The 23,213-nt window shown below is 50.4% G+C and overlaps 2 protein-coding genes across 3 annotated transcripts; one reads left to right on the forward strand and one right to left on the reverse strand.

Annotated features, from left to right (window-relative positions):
• Positions 1–92: 92 nt before the first annotated feature.
• Positions 93–7,873, reverse strand: COQ9 (coenzyme Q9). Of its 2 annotated transcripts, XM_054269405.1 has the most exons (9): positions 7,798–7,873; positions 6,928–7,099; positions 6,246–6,381; positions 5,747–5,889; positions 5,399–5,483; positions 4,090–4,194; positions 1,867–2,022; positions 1,445–1,498; positions 93–197 (listed from the first exon to the last, which is right to left on the reverse strand). In XM_054269405.1, the coding sequence occupies exons 1-9, from the start codon at positions 7,856–7,858 to the stop codon at positions 162–164; spliced, it is 948 nt and encodes a 315-aa protein (XP_054125380.1). In that variant the 5' UTR covers positions 7,859–7,873; the 3' UTR covers positions 93–161. The 2 variants fall into 2 exon arrangements, with proteins under 2 accessions (XP_054125380.1, XP_054125379.1); XM_054269404.1 differs by lacking the exon at positions 93–197 and having other exon boundaries at positions 211–1,498.
• CIAPIN1 (cytokine induced apoptosis inhibitor 1) lies at positions 7,867–15,609 on the forward strand. Its single transcript, XM_054269406.1, has 9 exons — positions 7,867–7,946; positions 10,091–10,272; positions 11,027–11,179; positions 12,030–12,106; positions 12,356–12,524; positions 12,721–12,794; positions 13,128–13,243; positions 13,777–13,846; positions 14,363–15,609. Exons 2-9 carry the CDS (start codon positions 10,116–10,118, stop codon positions 14,471–14,473), a joined length of 927 nt encoding a protein of 308 aa, XP_054125381.1. The 5' UTR covers positions 7,867–7,946; positions 10,091–10,115; the 3' UTR covers positions 14,474–15,609.
• The last annotated feature ends 7,604 nt before the right edge of the window (positions 15,610–23,213 follow it).

The raw sequence follows: 23,213 nt of genomic DNA on the forward strand, positions 1-23,213 counted from the left end.
ATCCCGGCCCCGCTCCCGCCGCCCGGAGCGCCCGCCCGGTCCGTCCCGCCCCGCTCCCCCGGCCCCGGTGCGCCCGCAATAAGAGTCCGTGCCAGGCTGAGTACGACTTTATTGGTGCCGGGGAAGGGCCGGGCGCGGCCGCTCCGGTGCTCGCCGCCGCCTCACCGGCGCTGGTTCAGCCCCGCCAGGTTCTTGATCTGTGGGCACAGGGAGAACGGCGTTTAGTGCCCCTGTCCCGGGCGGGTGCCGAGGGGAGGCCGGTGTGCTACGAGCAGAGATGCGGGGCCGAGAGGAATCTCTGTGGTCTGGGGACGGACAAGAACCAAACTCCGGCCGCCCCTCGCACCGGAGCCTGCCCTCCCGGTCAGCAGGTTTGGGTTTATTTCTGCGGCCACACAGACCTCGGCAGTGAATTTTGGCTTTTGGGGCTTCATTTGGCTCATCCATTTTGCAGAGAGCTGCAGAGCTCAGCACTCCTGTACACCTCCTCGGGACCCCTGCACCTGTGGGAGGTCCGGAATGCGCTCCCCTATCGGGTATGCACTGGGATGATTCTGCCCTAAAGCCGCCTGACCACAGCCCACCCCCTTCAGGGTGCACCCAGGTTTATCTGGGCACTGGATCTGCTGCAGGGACAGAGGGAGACATCCCAGACCCGAGGGCACCGTGTGGATGTAAAACAGAGCCCGGGGCCTCTCTAGGGGAGGATCCTTTTGGCATATGCAGGTATGAGAGAGGAGAGAGCCTGAGAGACACCAAATCCCACCACAACTGCAGGGGAAAGGAGGTGGGAGAAATTCTTGACAAGTGCTTCATCAGTTACAATGTCTAAATTATGTTCCAGCCTACTGGTCCCATAACAAGAAAATCACTTTGTTACTAAATAAAACGGGGACTTGTCCAAAAATAGAATCACAGCGAGGCCCTGAAGCCCTTCAGAAGTCACTCCTGGGTACACAAAGGGTTATTTTGTATCCCAGAAAAAGTGCAGTTCCCTGACAGAAAGCAGTCCAGGACACTACCAAGTGAAGGAATTCTTGGAAGGACACTGGAGTCCAGTGAAAGAGCTTGAGGAAGTCACCCTGCTGTGGCTCAGGGACTGGGGCCACTGAGCCTCTGTCAAGATTTCCAGCACGGGGCCTGGCACAGGGAGAGATCTTGTGACAAGCAATGGAGAACAGCTGTATTTATTCTGATCACCTGTCTCTCATCCCTAAAGCTCACCCTGCAGCTTCAGACTTAATTTCCTTATGCTCTATTCGAGTTCTTCCACCACAAAACAGTGAACTAACCTCAGACTACCAATGAAATCACCCTTAAATAAATCTAAGTTATGAAAGATGACAGTTTTTCCATGTTGTCCTCTAGATGTGGGAGGAAAACACATGCTGACATTCAGGAGCAATTCTGCTCTCACAGCCCTGCAGGTTCCAGCATTACTTACAGTAACTGCAGCTCCCATCAGGCCCTGGACAACAGCTTCTCCAGTGGATTGTACCTGGGAGACACAGGGAGAACACAACATTTTGCTTCCTGCAGTTGCACCCGTGGCCCCCAAACACAGAGGGAATGCACAACAAGCATGTATCTGCCACAGAAAGGTGCTGACAGCACTGCAGACAAGTGACAGCCACAGACAGGGACACGGAAGGGGTTTCCTGGGATGTCTCCCAGCCACTGGGACAGTCTGACAAAGAGGGCACCTCCATGTCAGTTTATTAAAAACCACAAAATCATTTATTGATTTGGAACTGACAGCAACAAGGGGGTCTCTCAGCAGATGTGCACGATGGAAAATCCAGCTGTGCCTGCACATATCCTTGTGCAGGAGGGATGTGCTGCATGCACAGCTGTCCCCAAGCTCACCTGGGTGGCTGTATTGCTCATGGCCATGGCATCAGCCACTCTGTTCTCCAGGAAGCGCCAGGTGTCCTCGAAGCCAGGGGACGAGTCCTGCATCATGACCAGCTCCGTGGTGTTGTAGATGGCAGTGAGCACTGCCCGCCGGGTGTACCAGTTAAACTGCAGGGCATGGGAGAGAGAGAGACAGAGCTGTGACCTGAGTGCTCATGCAGGGTCAGAGAACTGCCAAGAGAGACAGAACTGTGACCCGAGTGCACATCCAGGGTCACAGAACTGCCAGGAACACCCCACACCCACAGCACGTCCCTCCCTGTTGGATTTTCTGTGTCCCCTGTCGTTGGGAGGAATGATGAATCTGAGTCCATGCTCTCAGAAGGCTAATTTATTATTTTATGATCTATATTACATAAAAGAACACTATACTAAATTATACTAAAGAATAGAGAAAGGATGCAAACAGAAGGCTATTACAGCGACCTGGTGAAGGTCTCCAGGGTGAGAGAAGGATGAGAATCTTGTTTGATGATCAGAAGGCTGGATTTATTGATATATGATATATAATACATTATAACTATACTAAAAAGAATAAGGAGAGAAGTTTCAGAGGCTGCTAAGCTCAGAATAGCATAGAAAAGAATCTAAAAACAAGAGAGTTCTCTGTCACTGTGTTCCAGAGAGCTTGCCCTGTGATTGGCCCTTAATTGTACACATGGAACATGAACCAATCACAGGTGCATCCTATTGCATTGCACAGCAGCTGATAATCATTGTTTACATTCTCTTTCTGGGGCCTCAGCTTCCCAGAAGACGCACAAATCCCAAAGAAAGGATTTCTATGAAAAAATGTCTGCGACAGAAGGCTGTATCTAATTAGTATCTAAAAGATACAGATTAGTATGTAAAAGAAACTAATGAAAACTCATGGCTCTCTCTTCAGAGTCTGACACAGCTTGGCACTGATTGGTGATTAAGTCAAAACAATTCACATTAAACCAATGAGACCCCCACCTGTTGGATAAACAATCTCCAAACCACTTTCCAAAGCAGCAAAACACAGGAGAGCAAATGAGATAATATTGTTTTCCCTTTTCTATGAGGCTTCTCAGCTTCCCAGGAGAGAAATCCCAGGCAAGGGGATTTTTCCAGAAAATATGACAGTAACACCTCCCCATACAGAGGAATTTGCCATTTGCAGCTGGATCTCTCAGGGCCTCAAACAAAACTCTTTCTGTTCTCTTCCTGTTCCTAAAACCCTCCTGGAGGGGTCTCTGAGGCATAAGAATTCTCTGCCTGGCTCCTGGTGTTGGGAAGAGGGATCTGCTGTGAGTGACTTTAAACCCCATTAGTGGGAAGAGGGAGCAGGCTCAGCTTTCCTGGAAAACTCATGCAGACAGTCAGGAGGTGCAAACAAAACACAACTTTAGAACCTCTCCTAATCCCTGCACCAGTGAGACTTTAGGAACAGCTCAGTGCAGACACTGGCTCCAACATGTTGATTTGACTTGCATAACACATAAGGGACTTTCAGTTCCTGAAGCAATTGTGCTCTTTCAGTTGCCTTCTGGTTTATTCCTTTAATTTTTCTGCTGCCTTATTTATTTTTCACTTCAGTAGCTTCTCTTTTATACACAGATAAAAGAAGCTTATTAAAGTAGTTTGTTAAAATGGTTCATTTAGCTTTTTCCATCTCACCCTACATCTATAAGAATTAAAGTAATTTATTAATTGCTATAATTAAGGTTATAATTTTCTTTTATTTCCTGCCAGAAAGATGAAAGCTTTAATAAGCTACTGGTATTTTTAGGTAGGTTCTTTAAAGGTTTTCAAGTCAAGTCTGTAAATGCTATTGCTAGTAGAAGAGAGCTGTTGGACAGACCCACTGCTCACTCACTGAAAACTGGATCAACTTCTCAGTCTCAAAATCTCAACAACTTTGTCTGTGTCTTCAAAAAGGAAAAAATAAGAGCACTTAAGAGCCTAGGGAAGCAGGTCCTTTTAATTTGCACTAATCCCATTGGCAGTAATTTGCATTCAGTCTCAGTGGCTCTTAAGTCTCTTTAGAAATTAGATGTTGTTTATTAGGACCCTTGGGTGCCTCTGAAATGCTTTCTTCACTCAACAAATGGGCCATGTGCAGAGGGACTCAGCCCCACTCCTATCTGAACCCATGACTGCCCAAAGTGCTGAGGGGTAGAAGCAGCTTGACCCCAAAGCACAAGGACTCACATCTGTGGACTGGTCCCCAGCATAGTGCCAGATATCATCAATCATGCTGGTGAGGAGGCTGAGGCTGGAAGGGATGTTACGTGGGAGCAGCAGGACACTCAGGGCCTGCAAAGGAAACAAAGAAATGGGAGCCAAAGAGAGAAGGATGTAACACCAAAGGAGACCAACACTGCTCTGCCCTTTTTCCCTGTTGCTGCTGACTGAGCCTGTCACTTGTCACTCCAGCTCCCAGTGACAAGTCCTCCCAGCTCTCTGCAGTCCTTCCAAGCAGCAGGGTGTGCAGGGAGCACAGTGTGGCTCAGCAGGGTGTGCAGGGAGCACACAGTGTGGCTCACTAAGTGGCACACTAAGTTCAGGCCTCAGCCTGTGCTGGCCCAGAAGATCCCTCCCTGCTCAGTTCAAACATCCCTGTGCTGTCTCTCCTGAGCTGCCTCTGTGGCATGGAAACATCAGAGCCTGAGCTGACTCACACTGTGCTGTGCCCCTGTGGGCAGGGAGTCACATCTCTCATTTCTCTGAATTTGACTTTGAACTCAGAGCAGCAGCCGAGGGCAGAGCAGCACCAGCCATAATGGCCCTGCTGGGATCCTGCAGCCTTTGAACGTAATCACACAGTGCCAGGAGAGACACAAACCACCCACATCCTTCACAGGGCAAATTATGCTAATCTGAAAGAAGAACATGAAGCCTGAACTCTGTCTCTGTGCATGGGGTGCAGGATTCAGCTGCCCAGAGGCCAGCAGCGGCTCTGCACAGAGGCTGACCTCACAGCAATCTCTGCAGCCCAAGATTAGGAACTCTCTGCTTGTCACTGTAGCCACAATTCAGTCTGTGGCTTGGGAGTTAAACCTGAATTTAGAAGCATGGAGCCCTCTCAGTTCAGCTCTACCCTCAGGCTGCCAGGGGTCTGTCAGTCACACACTGCAAGGACAGCTCCCTGCAGCAAAGCAGTTCTACATTTCCAGGTGTGAGGTGATCCCAGTGCAGCCACAGCAATGCTGCACTCGCAGTGACCCTGCAAGCAGGACTGAGCAGAGACACAGCAATCAATCCCCTGGGGATGCCAGATGGGTGGAGGGAACAACAGAGAGCTCTGCCTTTCCAGAACTGCCAGAAACAGTTGCTCTAAGGTCACCTTTAACTGCCTCCTTCCAAGGCTGCTCTCCTCCTGAAGGCTACTAATCATCTGAAAGCAGCCAGGGCTTCATTTACTACCTTGAACTAATCTGGTGGAGAGACTGTGTTGAAAGTCACGGGGTGTTTAAAGTATACACACACAAAAGAGACAATGCTGATATTACTTTTATACCTGGGGCCATTTCTCAATATATGGAATCAGCATCCTCAGTCTGGCTTCCACAGCATCTCTCAGGAATTCATCTATAGGCTTCTTCCTGAGTAAGGAAAAAAAATTAGAAAGAATATCCAAGTTAAACTCAATTCTAATCTTGATAAATCAATCTCCACCTGGCTGAGCAATAGATAAGGAAAGTATTACACATCCTTCATGCCTTTGGTCCTAGTCTGAATCTGGGAAGATGATTTTATTTGGGTAAATTATACTTTTAATCTCAAGTATCTGTGTTCCAGGCGGCCGCTCTGTCTACCCAGCTCCCAAAATCTGCAAGGAAGACATTTGTTCACAGCCAGTACTCACTCTGCTTCACCCAGCTGCACTAGTTTCTGCTCCTTCTTCAGCAGCTCGGACAATTTGGTGTTGCAGTCAGACACAAAGTGCAGGATCAGTTCACTGCCATCACTGTGAAACAGCCCTGCTGCAGCAACAGAGAGGCCCAGGGTCTGGAGGGAAGAAGAGAGAAGCACAGACCAGGTCAGACACTGCTAAGCAGGATCCAGCTAGAAAAAAGTTGTATTTATTTTGTGAAAGACATTATGTGAGTTTAAACAAAGCAACACTGCATTAAAAAGTACTTCCTAGACATGTTCTCTCTTTAGGATTCACTACTCTACATTGTGTCTCAGTCTGACTCCGAAGGGGTTATCCTGTAGCAGCTGGGTTTCACTCCTGCCCAGCAGCGTTTGCTGACTAGGGTGCATCGCCCAAGAGTATGTGGGGGAAGCATGCAGGCCTGGCTGTCCCTGCACTTCAGCTCCATCCAGTTTTCAACTGGGTTGTTGCTTCTCTCCCCACATACCTTGGCTCCCTCTGCAATGGCCTCTGCAGTCCAGCCATGCTCAGGCACAAACTCCAGCGCCGCTGTGAGGATTCGATGCTGCAGCTGCTCCTCGCTCTCATAGTCCTCAGACTGCTGGCCGCCCTGGCCAGTGTAACTATGAGAAGGTATTGTTACAGTGAGGGAGTGTCACCACCAACCACAGAACCTGGGCTCTGCCACTCACTCCCTGACACCAGGCACATTCTGAGACCTGCTTAGTATCAACCTGGCCTCCTCCAGTAAAATCCTTCCCTCTCCAGAAAAATGATTCTTAACGAATCCTTGCTGAGAGAGAAGAGAAAAAAAAGGGAAGGAGGGCTCAGTGGAGATGGAGACCAATCAGCCCCACATTCCCCTCCTTTACAGAAAACTAAACCATAACCTTTTCCAACATGGGCTTTATACTATGGGCATATAGACAATATATGGTCCCTGGGTTTTTTAGATTCACACAAAAATCCAGAAACAAAGACCTGCAAGCCCCATACTGTTTCTATGGTGGAATTTGTACAGTCACAGCAAACCAGCTCTCCAGCTGCTGCAGTCTGGTGCTCCTTAACTCTGGATCTTGTTTTCTTCCAGTTTCAGATGTGAGGTTTAGGAAGGCAACAGCCCTCCAATCCCTCTTGGTGGGACAGTGCTAGAAGGAGTTGTGAGTTACCTGGGGTGAGAGCCCTGAGGTTTCTCTTCAGGCTGGTGCTCAGCTGGAGGTGACTCAAAGTGCTGCTGGGAGGAGGATGCCCATGGCTCCTTCTTGTGCTCATCAGAGGCTGCCCTGAGCACAGCCGAGGCCTGGAGAGCGCGGAGGGGTGGGTACTGCTGGCACCTGACCACTGCAAGGAAAAAGAAGAGTAAGCATCTCCTTCCCACACCGGGAAAATCAAAGTGGAGAGAATTGTGGTGAATGCACCTGAAAAGATCACAAATTCAGAGCGTCTTTTTTTACGCTTCTGTTAAGTGCCGCTCTCAGCTGAGCTCATGTCTATGTGAATACAGCAAAAATGTTTTGTGAGGGAAAGTGCAGTGCAAATGGCACGTATTGCAAGTTGTTTCCCAATCTTGGACTGGAAACCAGGCAGCCAACATGCCCTCTCCCCATTTTGGTCCCTGATTAAGGAGCTGGGAGGAAGGTGCTGAACTCCAAGCAGGGGATATAAGGCAAGTCCGACTCGGGAGCCAAAGAGCCCTGTCAGACACCACACGCTAATCACTGAGTGATTACTCAATGACACTCTGGGAGAACTTTTAAATTAGCTGCTGGTTTTTAGATTCGGGGTTTATTTTAAATAAATTGGATTTCACGGCCCACGCGCCTAACGAAAACCACCACGGACCAACCCCTCATTCAAACCCACCGGCTCGGGGCCCGCCCCGCTTCCCTCACATCCCCCGTGCCCTTCACCTCACCTTGCCCCGCCCCGCCCCGCCCCGATCGCCGGGGGGCGCGCACGGGGGCGCGCACGGGAGCGCGCTCCCCCCTCCCCCTCCCTCCCCGCCCCGCGTCCCGGGCGCGCCCCCCCCCGCCCCTCACCCGCGCGCCGTGCCCGCCACAGCCGCCAGCCCGCGCGCCGCAGCCCGCCCGCCGCCGCCATCTTGGAAGCGGGCAGAGCGCGATGACGTCACAGTGACGGCGTCAGGCCGGGACGAGCGAGCGGAGCGGAGCGTGCCGGGCCACGGGAGGTGAGCGGCGCGGGACTGGGCAGCCGCTGCCCCTTTTCCCCCTTAAAAATCCTTTCTGAGACCTTGTCTGAAGCGCTGAGGGGGTGGGTGGGGTGTGCTGTGTGCGTGTTTGTGCGTGTGTTTAAGTAATTCCTTCACGAAATTTCCTCACGTGTCCTGTCCTTGCTGCCGCTGAACCGTCCCTGCTCGGTGACCGAGAGGTTTAGTGCGCCCGTTCCCCCTGCGCTTCAAATGCGCACCCACTGTAGGGCAGCAGCCTTGCGCCGCCGGAGCGTCCCGGCCCGCCGGGAGCCGGAGCATTTCCAGGCCGCCGGGAGCCGGAGCGTTCCGGGCCCGCCGGAGCATTCCCAGGCCTCCGGGAGCCGGAGCGTTCCGGGCCCGCTGGAGCATTCCCAGGCCGCCGGGAGCCGGAGCGTTCCGGGCCCGCTGGAGCATTCCCAGGCCGCCGGGAGCCGGAGCGTTCGGGCCCGCTGGAGCATTCCCAGGCCGCCGGGAGCCGGAGCGTTCCGGGCCCGCTGGAGCATTCCCAGGCCGCCGGGAGCCGGAGCGTTCGGGCCCGCTGGAAGCCGGCTGTGCTGCGTCAGGAGGCTGCAGCTTACAGCCCTGGAGTGGTTTGGGTTGGGAAGGACTGTCAGGATCATCCCATTCCACCACAGCAGCTTTCTAATCTACCGAAGCGGAACCTGCGCTGTTGTTTAACCCCTCTCCTTGCCCTGTTCCTCAGGGACTGTTAAATGTGTGTGACACGGAGATAAGGGCCCCTCCTCCGCGGCCTCCTCGCCGCTTCTCTGGGCGGTGCTGTTGCTGTTGGTGCAGTTTGGGCTCTGACTGATCTTGCAAGGTCATCACCTGCTGGTCAGACAGGAAGCTGTGACTTCGGGTTTGTCTTTCCCACCTTAGCCTCGCAGCCTAGGTGTCTTTTGAGATATTCAGCCTACTTCTTGGGAAAGGTGACTTTTTAATGGGATTAATATGTGTAGATACAAATGTTACTGTTTGTTGTAGCTGCTTGGCTTGTGTCACACATGCCAAAGCAGCTGTGAGATGTTACAACCTGCAGTGTACATCCAAGGTGTATATTCCCTACTGGGTTGGTATTGTGGTTGTTTTAGTGTGAATTCCTACCACAGGAGCTCAGAAAAGGCACAGATTGTCCCATTCTGAACTTGTTGGCAGTTTGCAGGAGGGAGGGGGAGTCCACAGCACACTGAGCCAGAGGAACTGTGGGTGAAAATCCACTTCCCACCTCACTGCAGTTAAATTTGGTACAGCATATCCATGAGCTGTGCTTCAGGGGCTATGTGGTGGCAGCAAGGCATTGCTCAGGATGTGTGATGTAGCAATTCCTGGTACAGACCTTGCTTACAGCTGTCTCTCCAGAAATAGGTGTGTTGTTTCCAGGTAACTGAAAATAAACTGGACAACTGTTCTGGTCAGCAGTGCTCTCTGTTTTCTGTGTTGTGTTAAATTAGGAAGAAAATAGGTTTGTGTTGGATAGAGGAAAGAGGGGAGGTCATGGGGTTCAGTAGCTGGTGCTGCTGTGAGAACAGGTGATGGTGGGATGGTATTGCCATACAAGGAATACAGTCTCATATAAAAGATCAGTGGAGACAGCTTTCTCCAGACTGTCCCTGCACGTTCTGTTCTGCTCCTCCCTCCCTGTGATTTGCTCACCCAGTGCCACCAATCATAACGGTGAAAGAGCCACAATCTGGAATGCTGAGAATGCTGAAAGTTACTTTTTTCTTCTCGTGTACTGCATAAGTAAACTCTGCTAGGTTGTGTTTGAAGTAGGAGACACAAGGCAGTGTTTAATGTCAAATAGCTGTCACTGCTCAGGAAATCCAGAAATCCTGTGTTTGTCTTATTCAGATTTTTAAGGAAAGCAGGTAAGTTTTTTTTGTTATTTTGTTGACTTCTTTAAAGCATGGGCTTGTAGAGTCCCATCAATGAACTGGAGAAACTGAATTATGCCCTGAAGTGTAGCTCTTTCTTCATGTCCTGCTAACGCTCAGTTTGTGGGAACTTTGTGTTGCCCATTTCCAGAAAATTACCCCCACTTATTAAAACAACTCAGCTGATTAAATCACAGTGCTCAGAGGTTTGTGCTGTGTTTGGCACTCAGCCTTGCCCTCTCTCCCCAGCCCTGCCAGGTTTGCTGCTGCTGCAATGGGCGAGTACGGATTGGCTCCAGGCCAGCGCGTGGCCATCATCTGGGACAGCTCCTCACCCGTCGAAGCCCTGAAGGATTTGGTGGATAAAGTCCAGTCGCTGGTGGGAGCTGATAATCATATCTCTGTGGAAAATGTTAACCAGCTGTCTCTGTGTAAGAATGAGCTTAATTTTTCACTGTTTCCTTAAAAGGGAAAGGGTTCTGCTGCTGTGTGAGCCAACACCTTCCCACTGTGGGAGTCAGCACTCAGAACATTGTCAGCACCTGCTGCTGCCTCTTACCTGGGCAGTACAGCAGGGAAAGTGATGCACTGTAGAAAGCGAAGGGAGACGACCCATCCTCTGATCAGCATCGAACTCCGATTTATTGATCTATCAGGCACTTTTTATAACAGTGTAAATTAAGCTCATACATATTGCAAAACCCGAGCTCATCATAGGCTACAGACCACACATTAACCCCTCCTTTTGTTTTCAATACCTGTGGTTTGTTATTGAAACCAAGATTTGTGTTCTCACCCTGATATGAATGGTTCTCAAAACCTCCATGTCTGTTCCCAAAACAGCCAAGGACAGAATGTTTACCTGTTATGAGAAGACTGCCTGAGAACCCTGCTGTTTATAAAAATGTGCCTGAGAACCTAGTTATTTACAGAAACAGGCTTTGAGAATTTGCTCCTCACAGCTGCCTTTTACTTTTCCATCAGCTGTATATTTTCATGGCCTTTTTTCCTTCAAGCCATGTCTGAGCAAAATTCTCCAACAATGCACCCTGGCTGTGCTTCTAAGCTTGGTGTCTTTGATCAGTTCCTGCTGTTGCACTCAAGCATGAGGGATGAGGGAGGTGGAACTGGTGTTTTAAGCTGTGTGTACATGCTCAATGGAACCATCTTGCTCTTTCTTCCCAGCGGCTCACAGGAAGTCCAGTTTCGATGTGATCCTCTCTGGCATGGTGCCAGGCAGTGCAGCCCAGCACAGTGTGGAGCTCCTGGCAGAAGTAGCTCGGATCCTTAAGCCAGGGGGCCGTGTCCTGCTGAAAGAGCCAGTGCTTACAGAGTTAGGTGAGAGAATCTTGCTTCCATGGCAACATAGCATTTCTTGTGAGGATTAGGCTGAAATAGAAAGGACAGGAACCCCGATCAACATGGAGAGATTTTCATTCTCCTGACACACTCACTCAAATCACAAGGTTTTTATCCTGTGCTTATGCTGGTATCCACCAAAGATGTATGCAGTCACTCTCCTATCCAAAATGCTGGATGGGCTTGTTCCTAAACTACACTGAAAAACTTCAGTGCTGCTGTTTTCTCCTCAGGGTGCAGTGTTAAGTAGTTGCAGATGTTGGGTTTCTGGGGAGCTTCTGAAGTGGTTTTAAAAACAGGTGACAGATGCTGAAGAGATTGCCTCAGAAGTCCATTGGGAAATAATTATCCAGGAAAGGTTAAAAGTCTTTGGACTGAGTTTTAGGAGAAAAGCTAGAGCTGGACAGCTGGAGGAGCCATGAGAAGGCAAACACAAGATGATTTCTAAATGTAGTGTGTTCATTTAGGAGTCCGTGTTTTGAAAACTTCATGAGTAGTTTAACAGGTAAAAATGTTGGGGACAGAGTTTGTTTGGGGTTTTGGGATTTGTTAAAATGTTTTTTTGATGGGTATTGATTGGATTGAGAAATGTTTTGGCATATATAGAACATACTTGGAGCTAGAATGGCTTTGTGACCCCCACACTGTTATTCTAATGAACAAGCTGCTGCTGCTTTTTCTGGTTTGTTCTGTTGACTAGAAAAGGCCCAATTTTGGTGCAGAAGTTTGGCTCGAATACTTCCCTCTAAAGTTCTTGCTCTTTCAGGTTTCTCAGTGAGCTGTATTCTTGTTCTTGCCTTCTCCTACTCTCTGCTTTTGTGTCTTGCAGGAAACAATACCAAAATCAAGACAGCATCCAAGCTCCTCACAACTCTGACTCTCTCTGGGTTGGTGGAAGTGAAGGAGGTAGGGATGTGTTTACCATTTCCAGAAGTGCCCTTGGGCAGTTACCTGGGGATTTGCTGGGTAATGAGGGTTTTAGCTACCCTGGTTTGCTGTAAATGTGCATGGCCACTGCCTGGCACAAACTTTAGATAATCAGCATAGTGGTTTTCTTTAGGATTGAAAATACTGACTGTCTGTTCACTGGAATGCTGGGCTTGGTGTTAAAATAAAGGGTCCTGCATAAGGTTAACCTAAAATCTTTCTTGGCAGGTGCACAAGAAAGCACTGACCCCAGAGGAAGCCCAGTCTGTTGGAGAACATCTGGGTTACCAAGGCAATGACCTTCTCATTGTTCAGATAGAAGGCAGGAAGCCCAATTTCGAAGTGGGATCCTCAAGTCAGCTTAAACTTTCCTCTGCCAAGAAACCTGTTTCTTCAGGTGAGGAGTGGTGCATGCTGAACACCTGGATTTGGTGGCTCTCACAAGGCATCACTTACAACAGGGAGACAGTTCCCAAGCAGGGAGTGCTACAGTAAAAAGCTATGAAATGAGGCTTTCCAAAGTTGCTTGAACTTTTTTTCTGGAGAAGATGGGGCTGGAATAACTACTGTTTCTTCCTTTGTTTTGGCTCCAGCAAAACCTCGTGTGGACGAGGCTGCTGCCAAGCTGTGGACACTGTCTGCCAATGATATGAATGATGAAGAGATGGTAAGTGGTTTTGTTTTCTTTGTGAGGCTTTGCTGTTCCTTCTCTCTCTCCATTCTTTCCTATTCTAAATACTTTCAGTCCTGCCTCTTAGGAAGCTTTACAACTTCAGAGGTAGAAAAACCTCCCTAGGGCAAAATAGCTCATCTCCTTCATGGGGTCTGGAGAGCTCAGTGGTGTGGTGAGGGCAGAGGGGAGACAGGGATAAGAGAGCAGAGCTGCAGCACTTTCATGCCAGTGTACACATAGTACCATTTCTTAGAATGTAACTCACCAGTGTCATTCCCTACTGAAAAGTCCATTTCCTGCATTTTGTCTCCCATGGTGTGTTTTCAGGATCTTCTGGACTCTGATGAGCTGTTGGATTCAGAGGATTTGAAAAAGCCAGATCCATCGTCCCTCAGAGCTCCATCCTGCAATGAAAAGGGCAAAAGGAAAGCCTGCAAGAACTGGTCAGTGCTGGAATTCATGTCTCAGTGAACCTTTCAACTGCAGCATTAAACTCTTAGGAGTTGGAGGGATTTAAAAAAGATTGTAGGCAATTTGCTGTTTCTCAGAGCCTAATTCTTTTGGTTCATGTCCTTTCTTATCTTAATTATTGGAATGTAAATCCAAATACTGTGAGAATTGACCTGTGACAGCTACAGATTATCACAAAGGTGTATATTATCAACAGCCATCTTGGAGGTGACTGCATAGCTTGTGCAGCCTGCCTAAAACCCTGGTTTCTCACATTGCAAGGAGAAGCAGCACATACAGCAAATGCTGTAGTGTCATTTCCCACTCAGCTCAAACTTGAGGAGTGTTTCAACACTTGTTATACAAACTGTGGTGTTGAAGACCAGAGTGAGGAGCGTGAGTCCAGAGTCAGCTGTGTGGTGTGACAGAGTGAGGCTGTTGCATGTGAGCAGGGCTGGCACAAGTGTTGGTGACTCATGACCTTCAAGCAGAAAGATGGAGGTGTGACTTCTTTGTTTTTCTACAGCACATGTGGCCTGGCTGAAGAACTGGAACAGGAGAAGAAGGGCTCGCAGCCTAAATCTGCCTGTGGAAATGTAATTAGTAATTTTTGTCTTTATACTATAGTTTGCAGTATGTGATCTGTGTGCAAGAATTGTGTTCCCTAGTCACTGCAGCCTGAGCTGGATCGCTGCTTCCACACACAGCCTGTGCAGCTTCTGCAGAGCTTCAGCCTTTGCCCTGTGCCCATGTGCTCTGTACCAGCACATGCTGTTCTCACTCCCTGGGGCAGTCAGAGTGAGCAGTGACCCTTTCCCTCTCTGCTCATGGCCTAACCAGGGACCTGCCCAGGGAGGATTGCCCTGTGGGAGCTCAGGGACTGCCCCAGCCTGGGCACACCAAGTGGGGTGGAGACTCATGTCTGTGTGAGCCTGCACAGCTCTGCCATGCACACTAACCAGGTGTGTTGGGAAGGGGTAGAAGGGAAGCAGTTTCTGTGCTCATAGATGCTGAGGACCACGACACCTCTTGACCTGGAGAAACCATATCACAGGGGAAGAGACCTGAAAGTGGCACCTGATTATAGACAGTGCTTTTCTTTGCCTTGCCAGTGCTACCTGGGGGATGCATTCCGCTGTGCCAGCTGCCCTTACCTGGGGATGCCCGCCTTCAAGCCTGGCGAGAAGATTCTCCTGCCAGAGAACCAGCTGCACGATGCCTAACAAAGACATGTCCTGCCACGGACTCTGCTGCTTTTCCATCACTCTGAGGTTCTTCCTGCAGTCCTCATCCTCTCAAACTCATGCTCTCCAGCCAGTACTCCATGTGGGGAGGGACACTGCGGGCACTGACACTGCTGTGAGCTCACCACTTGTCACCAGCCTTGGGCTACCTGATCCTCTGGTGACAAGTCACTAATTAGACTTCATGTGACACCTTGTTTTGGCTGACCTGGCTCAATCCTGGACGCTGGCCGTCACAGCGTGTCCCACCAGCAGAGGGAAGTACAGTCACGCGTCAGGGTGTCCTTGTGTGCCTGTGGCATTTCCCATGTCCTACAGCTCTAATTAGTCCTGATTGTCCCTGGTGAATCAGCAGCTCTGGCTCAGCCCCCGGGGCGATGGGCTCCTGCTCTCTTTGAAATTTCAACCTGCAGCCTCTTGTGTGGAGATGGTTCAGCAGTTCCTGAGGCAAGTGAGGAGCAGGGAGTACCCTCAGCAGTGTGTACTCAGCAGTGTGCATGGGAAAGGCTGGCAGGCATGGTGAATTTCCAGGTGTAGTCGAGCCCCTTGCCCCAGCTGTTTTCAGCAAAATTACAAAGATTCAGTGCCACCAAGAACTTGTGCCTTTAAGGCCGGGAGCTGATGAAATAAGATCTGTCTTGTCTCCCCACAGCTTTCAGTCCAACACAAGCTGATAGCATGAGGGCAATCTGAGACTATCACCTCTCTTGGTGGTTACCCAAGTGAGTTACCTGCAGTGTCAAATACATAAGAACATAGCAATAACTTAATTTCTAGATGATCTGTGGTGGCCCTCTGCTCCCTCTCCATGAGATACTATTTATTTGTGTAGTTCTAGTGAAGCATCCTGCAGGTGTGGGATCAGGGTGCTGTTCACATTTGGTGCTGGGCTTGCTTTTCACCTAGAGAGGGGGAGGAGGAGGAGGAAAGCCCACATTCAGTGTCTCAGTGGGGACTGCTTTGTTTGGAGCTCTTGCTCTAGAGGATGTGACTTCTTCTTGTGTGCTACCTGAGTTACTAAACTCATGGAGAGGGCTGGGATGAAAGGCTCTTCTGTTCCTCAAATAAAAGTGACCAATAGTAAAGCCTTTGTTTTAAGGCTGGTATTAGTGGTATTCTAAGTGTGTCTCCTTCTACTCAGCCTCTCAGTGCTTTCTTAAACTGTTCAAATGTTAGGTAGCATTCTCCATAAATTGTTCCTCTGAAAATTTGACTTGAATATGTGGTATGCACTGGAAACCACAGATGTTAAGGAAAATTAAAGAAAACACCTTTCTGACTGCTCAGATGCTGCTCTGGGAATCACTGCCCCAGTGATTGCACTGCCCCAGGCTGTCACTGGTGGGATTGAAGCTCCTTCCTTCCAGAGCACAGCTTTCCCAGACCCCTCTTTCACTCCTCCCCAGTCCCTGCGTCTGTCATCAGTGAGAACAGCTCCCAGGGAGACAGGATTTGTGTGATAAACCACCCACCTAACCAACTTGTAGCTCATGATGATCCAAGAGGGAAATGGGTAAAAGTTCTGCACACTTATAGCCTTTGGGGGTTATATTGCCATTTCTCAGCCTCTCTGGTAGTAGATCAGATCTCTTTATGAGGTCCCTGCTAAAGGCAGCTCCTACCCTCAACTCCACTTTCCTCTTGCCCAAGCTGGGAGAAGCAGCACTTTTGTTTCTCTGCAAGAGTCAGCCTTCCTTTTCATGGCCAGCAAGGACACACTGTGTGCTCCTGGCATGAAAACCCATTGTGGATGTTCCACCCACCTGCCTTGGGTGCACACAGGGACAAGGAGCCCTCTCCATATGGAGGAGTTTGGGACAAGGAGAACATTGTGTTTATTATTGTTTTACCTTCATACAGTTCCTCAACTGCTTGTGATAGCACCTTTCTGAGAAGTGAAATTTAGAAGCTCAGCTCTGCTTCACCTTTTTAAAAATAGCCAATGGGCAAAGACTGCCCCCACCCTTCCTGCCTGCACTGGAGAGGTTGCCTCAGCAGTTCCTCCAGCAGCCCTGGCTGCCTTTCCCAGCCTCTTGTCACTGCTCTTACTGCTCCAAGGCTATTTCATGGCTCCTTGCCTGGTTCCCTGTTAAAAATGCTATCCCAGATCTGATTCCCCACTAACCTTGGGCATAAAGGAGGATGCAAATGCAGCACTATCAATGTCCCAGCTTCCTCCATTTCACTGATCAATAATTCTTTCCTGGTGAAGCCATGAGCCATGTTTTTCTCTCCATTTCTTTTTAAGGCAGTTAAGCAAATGCAGAGCCTCTGGCAGCCCTTGTTAGGCTTAATTTGATTTGCACCTCAGCTTTCCAATTTTGCCTCTTTGCAATTTAGCAAGCATGTCATTCTGCTCATGTCCTTTGTGGTTTTCCTCATGGCCTTGTGTTTTGACCAGTGGGATTCTGAAGAACTCTGCAGCTATATTTGCCTCCTCTGAAACTTCCCCTCCCTTCCCTGAGCAAATAGTGAGTGACTACCAAGGTTGCTAGTACAAGTCTCAGGTGTCTGGCTTAGCTCTTCTTGAATTCATGAGCAGTCTGTCCCTCTTAGTTGAAGGTTTTTTAACACCCCTTTCTCCTTAAAATAACAATATAAGTAATTTCATGGTACAGACACAAGAGAAGGGTTGTGCTGGTCCAGCCCAAGGGCCACCCAGCCTGGCTGTAGGGAATCATGGGATCCTTTTAGGTCAGAAAAAAAGATGTTTGAGTGCAACAGTTTTCCCATCATTGCCAAGCTTTGGCATGTGTTCGTCACTGGTGGCAGGGATGTTGCTGGGGCATTGAATGGAACCTGGCCATGCAGGTGCTGATGATGCCATGCCTGGCAGAGAAGCTGATGAGGTGGGTTGTTTAATGGCTGGACATCTACCCAAGCTGGATCATATGCTCTGAGAATAACCCAGAAGATCTGGACTATCTTTTTGGGGTCATCTCTGAACCCCAGCACTGTTGTGGCTGTAACACTAAATCACTAGAGCTATGTGCTGGTTTCAAAAGTTAACTCCACTCAAGCTGCTCCTCTTCCAACAGCACAGGAAACACCAGGTGAGACCACATGTAGGAATGATAATTTTACTGAAAAACTCACAACAAATACAACATTATTAATAAAAGGGCACAAAAGAGAGTGCTCTACCCACAAGAAGGCTATTCACCACCAAACCAGCAAAAACACCCAGCTACTCCCAGTGCAAAGCACATCCATGTGCATCACTGCAGCAGCACCTCTGTGAAGCAAGCAATGCTTTTCCATCCTTGCCCCTTGTGTTTCAAGTGAGTGAATGAAACAAAGGTCAGCCCACATCACAGCAGGTGCCTGCTCCAGACAAAATCCAGAATATTGCTCCAGGACTTCTCATGGCCAGCATGTGCCACCCAGCACATCCAGGACCAAGCTCTTCCTGAACACCATGCTGGCCACACAGTGTACAGTGACATTCCTGAGCATGGAACAAGCAGCAAGAAGAGCCTTGTCAGCAGCTGGAGACAGTGAAAATAATTGCTGAAGCTTGGCAGTGCTTGGAGCTGCAGAAGGCAAGGGGAAAACGGGCTCAAGAGCCCTGTCCTTGCATGGCTTCTTCCAGGGGAACATAAAGCAGGGTTCTGCAGCTACTCAGGGGTAATATGTGTCCCCAAGGCTGCACTGCTGTAGGAGCTAACAGCTACTTTTGAGGAGGAAGACCCCAACAGGTGGACAATAAGCTGCTCACCTCCCTCACTTGCCCTCTTCCTTGGGGGAGACATCCACCTCTGTGCAGGCAGCACTGCCATCCCCACCACTCTGCTTCTGTTGCAATGGCTTGATCTCAGTGTAAATGACATTGGAGGAGGCAGATCCTGTCCCCTTCTTTTCAAATTTCAGGTTGGCATAGGTCAGATCCTCAGTTCCTGTCACTGGGGCTGCCTGCAGGGAGACAGCAATGAGTAGAGCCTTGGCTTTTCTTTCTGTGTCTCCCCTGCTAATACATTTCCACTGGCACAACTCTTTGTGCTGCCCAGGCATTACCAGATTGCTCAGAAGTGCCACCTACTCAAACACTCATAAGCCTTTATTTAATAGGAATTAATAAGTGTTTAGGACCATGTTTTCAGAAAGCAAAGCTGATTTTACTATGAAATCCTTTAAATGGGTATTCAACAATGCTTTTTTTGACAGAGAGGAGGAAGCAATACATGGAAAGCCTTCCCAGCTTACCGTACTGACTTGATTCCCCTCTGTCACATCCTCACTTATGAGCTCTCCTGAAAAAGGAAACCTTGTTTAAATAGTAGTTAAAACAGTGACAATGATCTTTATTTTAAATTTAAGAAAATAATGAAAGAATGAAGCAAACATCTGCATTGGTCCTGCTGTCGTTGTGGGAGAGGATGAGGCACTGCAGCTCTGTGGTTCTGAAGATGGTCAAAGGGCTGCAGGGGTTGGCAAGGGCTTAAAAGCCCTTGGATGGGCTGGAGAAGAGCTCTGAGATGGACACTTCTGGATATGCAAGACCTGTTTCAATCACACAACAGGCTGTGCCATAGCCAGACTCCCAGCAGCAACTGGCCAGAAGGAAAGGAGGGGGTGAACCTTCTCACCAAACTGGGACAGCTGGTTCAGGAGGACTTGTGAAGGGAACACAGAGTGAGCAAGAGCAGTAGGGTGTCAAAGATGGACAAAGATCTCCCAAACCTGACTTTGTCCAGACCAGCAGCTGAGGAAGAAATGCCAACCTGTTCTGTTCCTTCTGCACCGGCACAGCAGGAAGCCAATTATGGGCATGTAAAGGAGCGTCCCAGCCGCGAAGCCAAGGAGGATGCACAGCAGTCCTGCACACACAACACCACAGAGGCACTTGTGAGCCACCATCCATCCATCCATCCATCCCTCCATCCATCCATCCCTCCATCCATCCATCCATCCCTCCATCCATCCATCCATCCATCCATCCCTCCATCCATCCATCCATCCCTCCATCCATCCATCCCCCCTGCAGGGACACTGCTGCCATTGCCTCTTTCATGGCACAGTTTCTTCCCAGACTTGGCCTCCCAAACCCTGAACCCTCTACAGCTTCAGGGTGCTGACAATACCCAGTGGGGAATGGTCTCCAAACTCACCCAGGAGGTAGGTGGAGCATCAGAGTTCCTTCCCAGCATCACAGCCTCTGATCCACTGGTGCCTACCCCAGTCTGGCACTGGCTCCCACCCACTCATGGGAAAACATTTGGCTGTTTTCTCCCTTATTGCTCCTCCCTCCTTTTCCCTGAGGACTCCTCCTGCCCTCCACTCTTGCAGCCAGGGGACTGTGGGAACACACCTTTCCAGATCTTGACTGTGGCATCAGTCTGAGATCCTGCACAGCCAGAGCCTGAAAGGCAGAAACACAAGTGAGAGACTGTCTAGAGGCAGAGAACCCTGCACCCTGCTCTGCTTTGGAGCAGGAGCCTTGAGCCCACAGTCCTGGCTGTCCCTCTCCTGCCAGCACAGCTCCAGCCCTGTCAGGATTTGGCTGATGTGCTGCAGCTGGAGAATCTGGCAGGTCCTAGGAAGGAACCAATGGCCCAGCAGCTCCATGGTCTGTCCCCCCATCCCATGGTGGGATGAATCTGCCAAAAGCTGCTGGGCTGGGCTGGGCTGGCTCCTCCTGTTCTCAGGATGCTTTCAGGGGAAACAACACATGGAAGAACCAGAGGAGTGCTGGAGGGAACATCCCTCTCTGCCCACCATCTCCCCCATGGAAACAGCCCCACTGCCACTTACTGAGATCTGCTGCCTGCGTGCTGTTTCCAGCATCTGTCGAGTTTGGTCTTGTGATGAAGGCCCTGCACACACAGATTTCTGTGCAGACTGTATACAGTCTTGAGCTGGTGAAATTCGTACAGTTTCCAGCCAGAAACACAGTGTTGGTTTGATTTCCAGCATCTCTTGAGTTTGGTGTTGTGATGACAACCCCAGACACACAGATTCCTGTGTGGGCTGTACACAGGTTTGAGCTGGTGAAATTCATACAATTTTCTCCCACACACTCAGTGTTGGTTTGATTCTTCCCCTTCAGACATTGAGGATTGTGCCACTTCATCTGCACTGTGAGATTCTCCAAATCAATCTTGACCTGCACAGTGATGACTGGCTTTGCCATCTGACTGGCTGTTCCTGGAGGGAACAAAACCAAAAGTGAGAGCTGAAATATAGATGATCTTACAGGGTCACATCCCACATGTCAGTCATGAAAGACACTGTCAAGTGACCATCCCTTTCTGCAGCAGCTGATGATCTCTTCCAAATCTGGCTGCTGATGATTCTAAGCATTCTAACCATGCTAAGCACTCAGCACTGAAATGCTGCGTGTTGACTTGTGCCACTGGATGCTGTGCAGTGCACAAACTCCTCTGTGCCTCAGGAAGGATTGAAAATGTGAGGATCAGGGAGAAGGCACCTCCTCCACCAGTGACACAGGCACCCAAGCAGGAAGTGCCTCAGGCTCCACCATTTCATGGAGCATGAGGTGGGACCGGGGGATTGGCAGTGGGGAATGGTCAGCCCTGGAGAAGCAAAGAAAATACAGTAAAGATTCCCTGCAGCCTCTCTGGCTTCATCCCACCCATAGTGCTCACTCTGGAGAATTTCAGAATCACTGAGCTGATGTCACTTCACACTCTCAGCTGAGTCCTCCCTCTGTCACCTCTCTTCAGTCCTTTCTTTCCACTCCAAGGGGTGTTGGTGGACTTCTGTCCCTCACACCCTTGCTCACTTCAGAACATCTGCTCTTGGATGTGTTCTCTGTGATCTCCACCCTGCATGTGTACGTTCCTGCATTTGCTTTGTTCACACTGGCAAAGATGAGCTGGGCCAGATAATTTTTCTTCTCCACACTCCCCTTCCATTCTGCTGTTTTCCATCATTTCAGGTGACATTAAACCACTTCACCTCCCTGGCAGTGCTGCTCAAACCTGCGTGGGGCAGACACTGCAAGATGAGACCTAAACCCTACCAACACATCAACTGTGGCTGAAATCTGGAGAGCAAGTCCTGCTGGAAAAAACAGCCCTATAGGAGAGCTGGTTTTGTCTTAAGGAATATCCACATCTGCCCTGTGAAGCTGACTCCACTGTGCAGTTATCGGGCTGATAAGCATTTCTGTTTCCTTCCCCCCAACTGTTTTCTCTCCCTGCTGCTGAAGGCAAAGCTAGTTCAAAGCCCCTGGAGCTCACAGCTGCAAGGGGGACCCCCTTGCAAGGCACATGGCAAGGGGCTGCTGCAGAACAGGGGCTGAATGATGCAAGAGGGGAGGTAAAAGCAGCAGCAGGCACTTTCCACACCTTCTGCAGGCATGAGCAAAGAGGGAAGAGTTCAGAGCAGAGGCAAGGGCACTGGGGACTCACCAAGTGGCAGCCAGGTGAGGAGCAGCAGGGGCAGGAAGGTGTTGGCCAGCCAGGGCTCCATGCTCCCCAAGAGGCTCAAGGTGCCTGGTGGGACCAGCCTGGAGCCTCCGTCTCTCCCTGCAGTGTGGGGTCACTGCTCAGCCAAGGGCAGCTGAAGCCTTGCTGGGACCTCACCCCTGCACCACTGGGCCAGGCAGTTTCCTCTGTGCTCACAAGCTTCCCCTCTCTTCCCCTTCTCTTGCCTCAGCCCAGTTCTTATCTCCTCTGTTCTCTGATTCCTCCTCTGGTTTCATCCTGACCACACACTCTGTGCCCTGAGACCCAAGTAATGCCACAGGAGCTGCTGAGAGCTATTCCCCACTGCTGGGGCCAGCCCAGCTCCCTGCCCCTTCCCAGCTTCCTGCAGCCCCACCTCCCCAGGCCACGCCAGCCTGTTGTGTTTTACCCCAGGGAATGGAGCCCCTGGAGGAAACAGTCTGACATGGGGGGAGGGGGGTGATGTCCACACCCATGTGGTGATGGGGTGTGCTCCTGCTGAGCCCAGGTGGGGACACACACACACCCTGTCACCCCCACACACCCTGTCACCCCCACACACACCCTGTCACCCCCACACACACCCTGCCAGCCCCCACACACACCCTGTCACCCCCACACACACACCCTGTCACCCCCACACACACCCTGTCACCCCCACACACACCCTGCCAGCCCCCACACACACCCTGTCACCCCCACACACACCCTGCCAGCCCCACACACACACCCTGTCACCCCCACACACACACCCTGCCAGCCACACACACACCTTGCCAGCCCCACACACACCCCCTGCCAGCCCCACACACACCCCCTGCCAGCCCCACACACACACCCTGTCACCCCCACACACACACCCTGCCAGCCCCAGGAACCTGTGGTTGGACACAGGGATGGGCTTGATCAGAGCACTCTGCCCGTGGGATGTACGTGGCCATGAGGAGCCAGATGCCAGCTCCTGTCACTTCATTGCCACTGACCTGTATTTCCCTGCCACCTCTGGCACGAGGGACATGAGCATCCACCAGACCAGACACAGCTTGTGTCACCCTTGCCACCAAAGGGACAAGGGCAGCAGTCAGCAGGTGCAGGGCCCTCTGTCCTCCCAGCCCCTGTGGGTGCAATCTCTGCTGCTCCCCACTGCCTGCCACCACTCCTCCTTTTTATACTCAGAGCAAAACCTCCTCCCATCTGCCATTTCCTCTCCTTTAGTTCCTATCAGCATCCACAGGAACCACCCTCCACACCACGCTGGGCACACACAGCCCAGCCCCACGTGTCTCCAGAAGGAAGGCTGTTCACTGGAG

Source organism: Melozone crissalis, unplaced genomic scaffold (genome assembly GCF_028551555.1).
Source record: "Melozone crissalis strain CALT ecotype California unplaced genomic scaffold, PUWL_Pcris_2 ptg000007l_1, whole genome shotgun sequence".
Taxonomy (NCBI): Eukaryota; Metazoa; Chordata; class Aves; order Passeriformes; family Passerellidae; genus Melozone; species Melozone crissalis.